This window comes from Asterias amurensis, chromosome 19, assembly GCF_032118995.1.
Source record: "Asterias amurensis chromosome 19, ASM3211899v1".
Classification (NCBI taxonomy): Eukaryota; Metazoa; Echinodermata; class Asteroidea; order Forcipulatida; family Asteriidae; genus Asterias; species Asterias amurensis.
Window position 1 is genome coordinate 12,378,507 of NC_092666.1, and position 14,273 is coordinate 12,392,779.

The 14,273-nt window shown below is 39.1% G+C and overlaps 2 protein-coding genes across 3 annotated transcripts in view; both read left to right on the plus strand.

Moving 5' to 3' along the window:
- The window catches only part of LOC139951853 (gamma-aminobutyric acid type B receptor subunit 1-like), a 35,628-nt gene extending 32,694 nt beyond the window's left edge, over positions 1-2,934 (plus strand). The window contains exons 15-17 of the mRNA XM_071950920.1: positions 296-491; positions 2,225-2,398; positions 2,694-2,934. Of these exons, the coding sequence (XP_071807021.1) occupies positions 296-491; positions 2,225-2,398; positions 2,694-2,774 (451 nt within the window). The 3' untranslated portion in view covers positions 2,775-2,934. The remainder of the gene's footprint in view (positions 1-295; positions 492-2,224; positions 2,399-2,693) is intronic.
- Positions 2,935-6,123: 3,189 nt separating this feature from the next.
- LOC139951382 (proprotein convertase subtilisin/kexin type 7-like) overlaps positions 6,124-14,273 on the plus strand; it is a 43,305-nt gene continuing 35,155 nt past the window's right edge. Inside the window, exons 1-2 of one of the 2 annotated variants that reach the window (XM_071950257.1) lie at positions 6,124-6,264; positions 11,980-12,647. In XM_071950257.1, coding sequence (XP_071806358.1) covers positions 12,126-12,647 — 522 coding nt within the window. In that variant the 5' untranslated portion in view covers positions 6,124-6,264; positions 11,980-12,125. Of the gene's footprint in view, positions 6,265-6,423; positions 6,718-11,979; positions 12,648-14,273 lie in introns of those variants that run through there. The other variant, XM_071950258.1, reaches the window with a different exon arrangement.

The window sequence follows — 14,273 nt, forward strand, 5'->3', positions numbered from 1 at the left end:
ATTTAATTTGGAGACCTCAGATTTAGAATTTGAGCTCTCGAAATCAAGCACCTAAAAACGCAACTTCGTGTGACAAGGGTGTTTATTTTCTTTCAATATTATCTCGCAACTTCAACGCCCATATATGAGCTCAAATTTTCACAGGCTTGTTATTTTCATGCATCTGTGGGATACAGCAAGTGAGATGAGAAGACTGGTCTTTGACAACTACTAATAGTGTCAAGTGTATTTATTGTGAAAGAAACCTCAACAATTTAACTTTAGTTTGTGTTGTTTGCATTAAATCGTATCTTAGGAAAGTAACCATGCTGCAGCTCAACGATTCCAAGTTCATAGCGATTGCAATCTACAACGTGGCTATTCCAAGTGTTATCATCACCCCTTTGGTTTTGTTACTGGATATCGAGAGGCCCAACGTCACTTTTACCCTCACCGCAGCGTGTATTACCGTCGGGACAACTATCACAAACTGCCTTATATTTCTTCCAAAGGTAAGTTTTCTTTCCTTGCACCAAGCAAGGCTGAAAGCCAATAATCAAAGACAGTGGCCGGACACTATTGGTAATTACTCAAAATAATTATTAGCATAAAACCTTACTTGGTAACAAGTAATGGGGAGAGGTTGATGGGTTAAAACATTTTGAGAAACGGCTCCCTCTGAAGTGCCATAGTTTTCGAGCAAGAAGTAATTTTCCACGAATTTGATTTCGAGATCTCAGATTTAGAACTTGAGGTCTCGAAATCAACCATCTAAACGCACACAACTTCGTGTGACAAGGGTGTTTTTTTCTTTCATTATTATCTCGCAAGTTTGATGACCGATTGAGCTCAAATTTTCACAGGTTTGTTATTTTATGCATATGTTGAGATACACCAACTGTGAAGACTAGTCTTTGACAATTACCAATAGTGTCCACTGCCTTTAAAGACATGGACACACTGTTGGTAATGTCACAGACCATGCAGCCTTCTCAATATTTGCAGAAAGTAACAAACCTGCGTAACCTGACCAAAATTGGTCGTCGAAGCTGCGAGATAATAATGAAAAAAAAAGAACACCCTTATCACACGAAGTTGTGTGCTTTTATAGGCCTATGCTTGATTTCGAGACCTCAAAATCTACTTCTGCATGTCTCGAAATCAAATTCGTGGAAAATTACTTCTTTCTCAAAAATTACGTCACTTCAGAGGGAGCCGTTTCTCACAATGTGTTATACTATCAACCTTTCCCAATTACTCGTTACTAGTAATTGTTTTATGCTAATCATTATTTTGAGTTATTACCAATAGTGTCCACTGCCTTTAATGGGATACAAGTAGACGTGATTAGAGGCACTAAATTACTCAAAATAATTGGTAACGAGTAATGGAGAGCTAATGATAGTATACAACATTGTGAGAAACGGCTCCCTCTGAAGTAACTTCGATGACCAAAAATGTTTCAAAATTTTCAAAGATTTTTTTATAATTTTATTTTATGCATGTTTGGGATACACCAAGTGAGAATACTCAATAAGGTGCAATCGAACAACATAGGTAAACAGTATTGTCCACGGGCCCACAAATTAGGCTCAGTCCGTCATCGGAGTCGGGAGAAAATAACGGAAAAACCCATACCTTGTTTCCCCACGTTTCGCCGTGTCATGACATGTGTTTAAAATAAATCCGTAATTCTCGTTAGCGAGAATTGATAATTGTTTTAATGTTTTCTCAAAAAGTAAAGCATTTCATGGAATAATGTTTCAAGAGAAGTCTTTCACCATTACCCACTGTAAACCATGTAAGTTATTTGTGAATCTGTGAACTGTTACTTGTAAATTTTGTTCTGTTCAGAAAGTGTCCAATGGCTTTAAAGACAATGGACACTATTGGTAATTGTCAAAATCTAGCTTAGTCTATCTCAACATATGCATAAAATAACAGACCTGTGAAAATTTGAGCTCAATTGGTCATCGGAGTTGTGAGATAACTATAAAGGAAAAAACACCCTTGTCACATGATGTTATGTGCTTTCACATGCTTGATTTCGAGACCTCAAATTCTAAACTTGAGGTCTCGAAATCAAATTCGTGGAAAATTACTTTTTTTCTCGAAAACTACTTCACTTCAGAGGGAGCCGTTTCTCACAATGTTTTATACTATCAACCTCTCGCCATTACTCATTACCAAGTATGTTTTTATGATAATAATTATTTATTTCGTTGCTTCTCATCCCAAATCACAGATTATTGCGGTCTGGTCCGAAAGTCAATCAGACGGATCTCAGGAGGACCAGAGAATATTTACAACACACAACCAAATAGCTCCTCAACGTCCAGGTACCACTCTCAACTTTGATAATGCCAAACTGAGGGATAAAGACAGAGAAATTGTGAAGTTAAAACACCAGCTGGAAGAGGTAACAATAATTTGCTCACTGAATAATTATTCTAATCATGGCGCAATAAATACTAGTTGTTCCATGTTCCAATCCATAGGCAATATGAGACAGGTTCGGGTTGACCATAAACCACGTCAACCTTTTTCTAACCTTCAAAATGATTTTTATAAAAAAATATAAGCTTTGCTGATTCTGACTGGCACTCGCAAACAAAGATTTTGACAAAATAGACCTTCCCATTGATTTACCTGCAGTTTATTTGACATCTTTTACGCAAAGGCATGTTTTTGTGTTTTTTGATCTTTTTTTCCAGAAAGCTACGAGGATTGGAGAATTATTGGAGCTGGTTCAACATTTCCAGCAACAGCTGAAACTTTGCTCAGAGAAATCGTAGAGCTTGCTTTCTAAAACAAAGTTGTAGCCTGTCATTGCTCTCTATTAATTAACCAGTAAAGAATATCATAAATACTGGTCCCCTGGCTTTACAAGTATACACACGTACGTCTGATTTAACTGTGAATCTCCAGAAGGCCGTGTGAATACAACGTGAGATAAAAGATGATTATTGACGTGGGCTGAAAGGCACACACTGCATAGATGTTCCTAGCCTGAACAATGACGTCACAGGTCGAGGCTCGTAAATTACGTCAGAGAGTGTATGGCCGTGATCCTGACGGTCACGTGGATGTACGTGATCTAGCATCGCATTCATTTTTCTCGTACATTATAAAATATAATTAAATGGATGTACATGAACTGTAAAACACTGTATTCAAAGATATCACTGGTTCTGTACTTACCAATTGTCCTTATATATCAATGCGGATATTAACACTGGGGACATGTTTAAGGTTCATGGTAAGGTTATTGCTGTGTTGCTGACCTCACTTTACAGACATTACTGGTCAGCTTCTAATGATTATGCACCTTTAAAGGCAGTGGACACTATTGGTAATTACTCAAAATAATTATTAGCATAAAACCTAACTTGGTAACGAGTAATGGGGAGAGGTTGATAGTATAAAACATTGTGAGAAACGCTCGCTCTGAAGTAATGTAGTTTTCGAGAAAGAAGTAATTTTCCACGAATTTGATTTCGAGACATCAGATTTAGAATTTGAGGTCTCGAAATCAAGCATTCTGAAAGCACGCAACTTCGTGTGACAAGTGTTGTTTTTTCTGTCATTATTATCTCACAACTTCGATGACCAATATTTGAGCTCAAATTTTCACAGGTTTGTTATTTTATGCATTTGTTGAGATACACCAACTGTGAAGGCTAGTCGTTGACAATTACCGAAGGTGTCCAGTGTCTTCAAATTGTTCTCAGGATATTGTTTCATTTTACTTGAATGTTTGGGAATTGGCGTAACTCATGTTGTGTATTTTCTGAAGAAAAGTAATATTTGTGCTAATTGTTGATAATTATTGTTTGCAATGTTATCACAGCGTTGCTTTGTTTTGGGTTGACTTTACATTATGTTATGAGAAGCTGATCACAGTTCACATTGTGTTTCCCACTTTAAAATGAAAAGGTCGTTGCAAAAACAAAAACACTTCATCTAGCACATTCATATTGGGTGCGTTCGATTAGCTTCCCTGGGTCTACCCCGCGGTGCTCACTCGGGTGAGCCACTGACAAGAGCTAAACGAACGATCACACACCGCTCTCGTAGTGACGTCATGCACCTAGGGCCAGTCCCAAGTGACCCACTCCACAAGCAGGGCACTGCTGGGGGTTGACCCGGATGACCCCCTGAAATGACGTCAAAGCTTTTCGAACGCACCGGGGGAAGACCGGGTCGACCCAGGGAAGCTAAACGAACGACGCTCTATACCGAGCCCTGGTCGTGGTAATAGGAGCTGGCCTATTTAACAGAGCTCGTGGTTTTATGGGTCGTGCGAGTGCAGAATTCAGCGCTACGCAATGCTATAGACCTTTATCACGGTGTGGTCATCTTGATTTTTAATCCATCAAACTCATTGTAACTAAACTGAGGCTAGACGAAATACTAGTCAGATACCATGCGCAATGAATGTTTGAGCATTCATTATAGTTATTGGAAACGGGGAACAAGACCAAAATGGTGACAGTGTGATAAAGTTCCAAGGACCAATACACATGCAGGCGGTAGTTTGTGCAAAGTTCGCTGTATAGATATGGGGTGGGTGGGGGCATCTACGGGGACAGATCTCCTGCCACACCGGCCCTTGCTGGGCTGGTAGAGCTAGAAAGAAGGTAGCTCATAGGCAGTCGTCGTTTGTGCTAGGCAGCACAAAGGCGTGCGTTATCGACTCAGACTTTTGCATTGTTTTCCCTTTAAAGATGACGGCGGTATGACGTCATTGCTCATTGTCTATTTATTTGGCACAGGTGAATAAAAATTAACGTCAAATTGTTCTCTGTAATTCTGAACATGCGGTAATAAGACCTCATGCAGTCATCACGCAGTCGGTAAAGGGTGCGTTCGTTTAGCTTTCCTGGGTCGACCCCGGTGTGTGGCGGTTTTTATCTGCACACATTCGTCCTGGGAAAAAAAAACCGCCACACACACCGGGGGTCGACCCAGGTAAGCTAAACGAACGCACCCACTGAAGGTTCAGTGCTCATTATTTGGCATCATTGCGTGTTTCAGGCTAATAATGTTAAAGGGGGAGGCACGATTAGGTCGTCCTCAAGGTTTCAAACATCATGTCAACCAAGCCTGCGGAAAATTAGTGACATCTTCCCCACATGTTCACTTTTCATAATCATAAAAAAAAAAAATGTTACGGCAATGCTGATTTTATAGACAATGTCTGATCAATTCTGGTGTTGTTAATTTACAGCTCATCCGTGTAATCATTGTATAATACTAGAGGGGTGGTTTGGGGAACAAGCCTTGTAATTATTGTTTTGTATGTGAATAAATAATGAAAGTTAATCACTAATTGTAGAACTGTTTATACTCGTAATCTTGATGTCTTTGAGTTGACACCCCTCCCCCCCCCCCCCAACTGTTGTAGCCTGCTGTGCTGAATTATTCCAACCAAATAGAGTTAGTTCAATCATGTAGGACAACTTGTGAGAAAAAGAAAGGTTCAATGTTCAAGACAACAACTCAGCTACACAGCCTGTGAAAATTTTCACAATTTTCACAGGCTGCTAAAAACAAGTTTTGTGGGAACCATGCATGGGGGAAATGTTCTGCCGACTGCTTCTTGAGCTTTTTGCAGCAGACAAGTGTGCGGGTCGATCGGGACATAATAGACCTTTCTTTTGTTGATAAACAAACCGCCTTGGTTGGCATGGTCGGCCGAATGTTAGTAAAACACTAAATCTTAAATACATATGTTTTAACCAAATTCAGCATTTTCTGCAAACTTTCAATTAAATAAAATACCTCTCATAATTATTTTGTTTTTAACAAAATCAACAAATTTGGTTACATTGTTACAAAAAATAGCGATCTTTTCTTAATTTGCACTTACGGCTTTCCATAGTTTTCCAATCTGGGTTGCCAAAAACTCGGGCTGTGACGTTGCAAAAGAAAGGTCTATAGGTAAAACTCTACTCTCTTGGAGGCGAGTTTCCGTTCACCGACAAATTAAACAGCGCCACCAATTGTTTATTGAACAAAAAGCCGAGCCCCTTCGCCTGGTGACCACTGTTACCTACCTTCCCTATACACGAATTGGCGCGGCTACCAACCAATGTGGCTAGCGCTATCTAGTCGTCGTTCCACTTGAGTGCATTAATTTATGGTCATTTTCAGTGCATTGTGCACATAAACATCCGGCCTTTATGTGATGTTTTCGTTTGTTTAACCGGGCCCGGTCTTGTGGCGTTATAGTGTACGTGAATGAATAATAGAGCTTAGTACATGGACTAAGGACAGTACAAGGTAAGTTGACGAAGTCTTTTATTTAGAGTTATAAAAGAAGGGCAAAAGAAGTCAAGATCGCTAACTGAGTGTCCAGTGTTTTTGTTTTGCCGTCCCATGTACCCAACACAAAACGTTTATCTTCCAAGTAAATCTGTACATTGGATATGTACACAGAGTCGTAGCCTTGCCTCACGTTCTCTTCAGTACACTGTTTTGTTTACATCTCTACACTACATAAAACAAGTGTGCTAAACCATAGGGCAAGGTCCTGTCCATAAAACGAAACAGTCAGTGGTGTGGTGGTGGCTGCAAGTCTCGGTTGTTGCTGAATTTAGTTCTGCAAATGAAAACAATGTATTGTAAATAGTCTGATTTATGTTTCGTGTGTAAACATAGTGCAGCAGCAGTGGTGAATATAAATTGTACAGTCGACAATACTTCCTGTAGTGTGTTACTAGTTTAACAAATAAGGTAAGTGAGGCAGCATTTGATTGATGTACAGAGACTGAGAGTGAATTATATAAAAAAAGTTAAAGGATAACTTTCCGTACGGCGCCACCACTTTTTCACTCATTTTTTTCAAAAAGGGATATATATGGTGGCCCCAAAGGGACATCGCATAACGCAAACGTGTGCGCACACGTATGCAATGTCGTGAAACAAATCGCGAATATATGCGCACACGTATACAATATCGTGAAACAATTCGCGAATATGTGCGCACACGTATGCAATGTCGTGAAACAATTCGCGAATATGTGCGCACACGTATGCAATGTCGTGAAACAAATCGCGAATATGTGCGCACACGTATGCAATCTCGTGAACCAAATCGTGAATATGTGCGCACACGTATGCAATTTCGTGAACCAAATCGTGAATATGTGCGCACACGAGTGCGATTTGTTTTGCAATGTCGTGAATTTTATTGCATACCATGTTGCATACCATTAGGGTGATGTCATAGTTGTGGATAATTTGTTACCGATCTAGGGAGTACTGTGGCGCTACAGCAGGCTCCCTCTGTAAAGCATGTGTATACCCAGGAACTTGGCACCAGGCCAAGGACGACCACACGCCTCGCTTGCCTCACAACAAAGACTACTGCTGCACTGACTACCGCTTATCTCACTGTTGGAAAGAAACCCCCCAGATCATTAGGCATTTTATTCAAAGGTATGCAACATGGTATGCAATAAAATTCACGACATCGCAAATAATATTCGCAGACGTGTGCGCACATATTCGCGAATTGTTTCGCGACATTGCATACGTGTGCGCACATATTCGCGAATTGTTTCACGACATTGCATACGTGTGCGCACATATTTGCGAATTGTTTCACGACATTGCATACGTGTGCGCACATTTTCGCGAATTGTTTCACGACATTGCATTCGTGTGCGCACATATTTGCGAATTGTTTCACGACATTGCATACGTATGCGCACACGTTTGCGATATGCGATGTCCCTTCAGGGCCACCATAGATATATCAATCAGGTAAATAAGTTCTTATATTATTTCATATCGAATATGGTGGTGCCATACGGAAACTTTTCCAAGTTAAATTTTGTGGTGGCTGCATCCTGGTTGAGTGTGCAAGTGTGAAGTGCAGACATGCTCTCGATGTGCTCCTGGCTTTTCAATTTATTTTTCTCTTATTTTGTTACCAGACTGAACGGTGTCACATTCAGCTAATTATCCATCCCCCACACAAAATACTTAAATGCTTTTACTTGCACAGTCATGACAGTATGCGTATCTTTTTATGCCTTGAGTTTATGTCTGCACCTGCTAGTTTGCACCTCAACCAATGTGCGAGTATACTCCAGAGGAGGTTTCTGCACAGTATAGGAAGATGATGGTGATGATGATGATGATGATGATGATGATGAATCCTAAGTTAGCTCAGTTATTGCAGAATTTAGTCCGCCAATGAATTGATAATAACAGATCTATTTAGCTTTTTGAAAGGTTTTGAATGTAAATTGTACAGTCAGTACTTACTTGTATGGTAAATGAAGTAGAGCTTGATTGATGTATGTTTAGTTCTCTCTGACTTACAATTCATTTAAAATACACAAAACGATTTTGAGATTAGGGCATGCACATCGCAAATTTGCCGTTACCTGCCACCACCTTTTTACTAATTTTTACCTGAAAAAGGAATATCACATTATTGAGTAAAATATGTACTGAATAACAAAGTGGTGGCAGGATATAGCCTAAATTTTCACAGCTCGGTATTTTCTATATAAGTTGTGATACACAAAGTGTGGGCCTTTGGACATTGTTTTTATTTATATCCAACAGCGGATATCCGCTACTTACAAGTATCATTAGAAAAAGATAAATCTATGTATTGCACATTGTTGTGACATAATACTTTGTTTTTTTAGATTGATACACAGTTAAAGGCAGTGGACACTAGTTTTGGTAATTACTCATAATAATTATTAGCATAAAACCTTACTTGGTAACGAGTAATGGGGAGCTATTGATAGTATTAAACTCTTTGAGAAACGGCTCCCTCTGAAGTAACATAGTTTTACACAAATTTGATTTCGAGACCTCAGATTTAGAATTTGAGGTCTTGAAATCAAGCATCTGAAAGCACACAACTTCGTATGACAAGGGTGTTTTTTCTTAATTATTGAAAAATATAGCTAAAATTTTCACAAGTTTGTTATCTTATGTATTTGTTGAGAACACCAAGTGAGAAGACTAGTTTTTGAAAATTACCAATAGTGTCCAGTGTCTTTAAAATCAAACCATTACTAAACTCTTTGTGAAATTGGCCGGCTGCATTTATACCATAGGGAAGCTGTTCACTGATTGCCTCTGTTCAGTTCACCCTTTGTTTTCTTCCTCCACACTCTATTTCCAAACAAATATTTATAAAAGGTAACAGCTGCGAGTTCCTCTTGTTTGTTGTGATGTGTGTTTTTTGTAACAGAGTACAATGAGTAACAGCTGTTCAAAATAGCCTTTAAAATGCTAAGCAGAAAGAGGCTATCTTTGATCGTTGGAGCCTATCCAGTGTATGCCCATTTTTGTGAAGGGTGTTTTAGTTTTATACAGTAATAAACATTCTTTGTTTAGAAAAGGGTTGCTTTATGTTCAGATCTCCTTTGAACAGTGGTGCGCTGACCAAATTGCTTTAAAATGCTAATTGCAGAAATTATATGCTACATCTTTGTTGATCATTGTTGCACATGTTTGTGTATTGATTTTACAGTGTTTTTCAAAGCACGTTTGTTTATATGAAAGGTTGCTCCATGGTCACAGTTCTCCCTTTAGCAGTGGTCGACTGACAAAATTGCTTTAAAGGCAGTGGACACTATTGGTAATTACTCAAAATAATTATTAGCATAAAACCTTTCTTGATGACGAGTAATGGGGAGAGGTTGGTGGTATAAAACATTGTGAGAAACGGCTCTCTCTGGACTGAAGTGCCATAGTTTTCGAGAAAGAAGTAATTTTCCACAAATTTGATTTTGAGACCTCATATTTAGAACTTGAGGTCTCAAAATCAACCATCTAAAGCACACAACTTTGTGTGACAAGGGTGTTTTTTTCTTTCATTATTATCTCGCAACTTCGATGACCGATTGAGCTAAAATTTTCACAGGTTAGTTATTTTATGCATAATGTTGAGACACACCAACTGTGAAGGCTAGTCTTTGACAATTACCAATAGTGTCCACTACCTTAAAAATGCTATGCAGGAAAATGCTATCTTTGATCATTGTTGAAGGCCTAGATGTAGGGCCTACTCAGTGTTAAATGTGTTACATTGAATTTACATAAGCATTCTTTTGGTTTATGAAAGGTTGCTCTATGTTCAGATGTTTCCTTTTGAATTAACCAAAATAATTGCTGTAAAATGCTATGCAGAAAGATGATATTTGATAGTATTGTACTTTGCAATTTGTTATTTTAAATAACTTTTTTAGAAAAGCATTAGTTTCGTTTTTATGATAAGGGTAATAACAGGTAGTTACACCATCATCATTCAAACAATTATATCCCCTCATTAAGTTTGAAAAAACCATTTGTGGTAGTCACTTCCCATCTTGTCTTGAAAACTCAGACAGGTAAAGAATGCAATCATGACTCTGAGCAAGTGCCTTTATTCATCGACCATGAAAGGTGCTGTGCCTAATCTGTGACCCCTTAGTGAACTCAAGGTCCAGTCCACACAAAGCTGGACTACATGCTTTGTATTGTTGCCTTTGTGCACTCCCTAAAGGCAATAGTATAGAACTCAAAATAAATAAACTGTTTAGCATAAAAACTTACTTTCTGCACAAGCTATCAGTGGGGAGCTGATGATAGTATAAAACATTGTGAGAAACGACTTCCTCTGAACATGCTCTAAGGTAACATCTTTAGGAAGAGGTATAATTTCTCCCTCGAACATGTACAAAGACTTCAGGCCTAAAGCCTTTTATTCAGCCATCTGAAAGCACACACTTTGTTTTCAACAACCTTGGTGTTTCTTCTTTCATTATTCTCTTGCAACTTCAATGACATACTGAGTCTAAATGTCCACAGATTTGTTTTTCCATGTGCATATGATAGGATCTAGTGAAAATACTGGTCTTTAATTTGACAATAATACCAAACGCGTCCAGCGCCTTTAAGGTCAAGTCCACACAAAGCTTCATTCAGTACATGCTATGGTATAATTACATGGTACATTGAACTCCATAGCTAAGGCTGTTATTCAGCCTTCACTCTACAAGACCTCAATTTACTGTTTGCCAGGTGTTCAAATACATTCAAAGATTCAAAGAATGCTTTAAGATATAACCCTGACCAGGAATATCCTCAAGAGGTTGAAAGGATTTTATCTCTAGTGTCCACTTTGACCACCTTCTTAAAACCACTGGTCAAGGGTCCATCCAATTCACAGTGCACTTTTTGGTTTGTTTGCTCTGTCCTTGAACACATACACCTGTAGTGCACAAAAGCTCAGGAAGAAATTCTGCTTTTGTCTTCGATGCAAGTTCAAACATACTGTTTACTTGTTGAAATCTGTGTGTGGTGTTTTTTCTTCTCATGGGGATAGTGCAAATAGACCAAACAGTGGTCCCACTGGATAGTTTGTATGCAAAGCACACCACACTGTATCCGTTGCTTCTGAAATTCATCATTGCTACTCATTAGCATTTGGTGTGTACAAAAAATGTTCAGTCCAAAAGGTTTGCTACAGCATGTATGCTTGACAACATCACTTCCTGGGTACAGCTACATATAAAGTGCTACGTATTTATTTTCCTCTGTGCATTTATTGTACCTGATTAACTACATACAACTTATGAATAAACTAGTATTGTATGCTGATAGTGATTTGCAGAGCAACATTCTGAGCGATGTACATGTACGCACATTTCTTGTCATGAACAAGTCAGGTATTTCCTGTCATGCAAAGTGTTTACCATACATGTATATGCAGGCCTGATACTTCAAGGAGGCAAAGAAGGTTGCCTCCATGCCTTCTGGTCATTGCCTTGGTGCCCTTGAAATGCTCTGGACAGTAGAAATTAAGAATTTCCTCACAAACCAATGTCCTTACCAAGGAGAAAATGCCTTGGTGCCCTTGCCTTTTTAAAACAAAGCATACAGGCCTACATGTACATTGAACCGGTAGGCCTGTACGTGTACCCTTTAAAAAAAAATATAAAACAAAGTCAATTAATCAGTCAATTTCTTTTGATTTTACAGCCCAAAGCACACATGACAAACTGCACAGCCAACACCAACACACCTACGACCTGGGCAACTGCCCATCGTGGGTTCACAACAACTCATCAACACAGTAGCGTCATCGTGGGTCGTCTCGCCATAAGGCACCCACGAAACTTACCATCATGCTGCTAGACAGATGCCCTGTGACCTTTCCCCACGATGTCACGCGCCACTTCAACCTACCCCTCCTCATTGCATTGTGGGTAATCTCCCCGGTACCCGTGCACAGTTTCTACATTGCGAGAGTGGAGTACGCGACCAACCAGGATGACACGGAATCGACCTCCTCGGACATGCAGGAGACTCTGTCTTGGGCGGTCAAGTTTCGGACCAGCGAGCACAGAAAGACCGTCCAGCGGACTGACTACGACCAGATAGCCCACCGAATATCCCGAGAACTGGACCTTTTAAATCACGGCCAAGTCGGAGAGTTATTGAACCATTACCTTTTTGTGCACGCCAGTTATAATAAAACTTTGAAAGGGGCTGAGGATCACGCTGATGCTAGACTTATACAGCAGGACACGGAGGCCAGGTTACAGAAGCATCCAGACTTGGAGTGGTTCCATCGGCAGAGGATACGTAGAAGAACAAAACGAAGCTTGAACTTCAAGGATCCCTCATACTCTGTACAGTGGCATTTGGTAGGTACAATTTGTATTGTCCAGTGTATCCATCATGCATGTGATGTCATATCAGTAGGGCGGTCTCACCCAGGTGAAAAAGCGGTCGTTATTGGTTAATAGGCCTGTAGGCCTTTGCGCCGTGCGTACACATCTGCGTTGTGATTGTTTCGTCATCATTTACATGTTACCTCTATTAGATGGCGACTGGACAGCATCAATGCATTTAGGTCTATTGTCGGGTACATTTACCTTTTATTTTGTCAAGATTTGTTGTAACAACAGATCCTTATAAAGTATAAGATTTTCAAGCTAAATGAGTCAATTGTCAGAAATTTCATTACGGAGAAATAAGCCAAAACAGGCCCACAGGGGTACATGTGTAACAATTTTCAAATTTTCAAATTTGTTGTTCAGGTGCCAAAATATTTTACTTTACATTGGCAACTTCCTTTTTGATAAATAACATCACTAAGGGGTTAAAATTCACATGGGAATAGAATTCGCCGATTTGTACAAATAGGCCTTGTAAGAGAAAGGGGAACTCTGACAAAAATTATAAAACATTGTTTGCATGTTTGTTACGTGGGAAGTTGTGCACACAAGTTCTCTCAACTGTACTGTCATCTTAAAGGAACATGTTGCCTTGGATCGGACGAGTTTTTCAATAAAAAGCGTTTGTAACCGTTTGTTATAAAATGCAAAAAATTGGGTAGAAAGATGTTTTAAAAGTAGAATACAATGGTCCACCTAAATTTGCCTCGAAATTGAGTGGTTTTCCTTTTACTTTGCGAACTAACACGGTCGGCCATTTATGGGAGTAAAAAATTTGACTCCGTGTTAGTCGCCGAGGTAAAAGGAAAACCACCCTATTTCGAGTGATACTTGTGTGGATCATTATATTCTACTTTTAAAGTATCTTTCTAAATGCTTTTTATAACAAACGGTTACAAATGCTTTTCAAAGACCAACTCGACTGATCCAAGGCAACGTGTTCCTTTAATTAGATGGGAAAAAATACTACAAAAGTGATTGAAAACAATCACCACATACCTTTGAAAATGAATACGAGTCCCTTTTGTTACCTACATTGAAAAGATCACTTCTGCACCTCAGAACCTTTGAAAAATACTTTCATATCATGGTATTCAGTGTATAAAAACACCAATAACTTTCACAGAAATTGTCTACACGTATAATGCAAACTATAATTAATTATATTTAGTTCTTCTGCGAATAACTGTAATTGTGCGTTCGACACACAATAAGGTCTGCACATCCACAGAGAATGGACAGCAACTCGCGATGAGTTAATGATTTTGTATGTGATAGGCCTACATAGACTTTGTACCTTTGCTTTGGATGTGATTTTTGCATGGGCACCAGTGCTATTTTTAGACTGTTATCAAATCGAGATAGTGTTCTATCCCTACGACTGTTTGCTGCATGTTATTGTTTAAAATCATTTCTAGAACTACAACTTGTCAAACTTTGAAGGTGTTTCGGCACAGTATTCAAAGGGTGCAGGCCGTCTGTATGCGTGCAGACTAAAAGGGTTTTAAACCCCTGTTTTTTTATCTTACTATGTAGCAGAGTCATCATCTGGTAGGCTTAAATGACAACACAACAAACATGAACAGTAAAAAC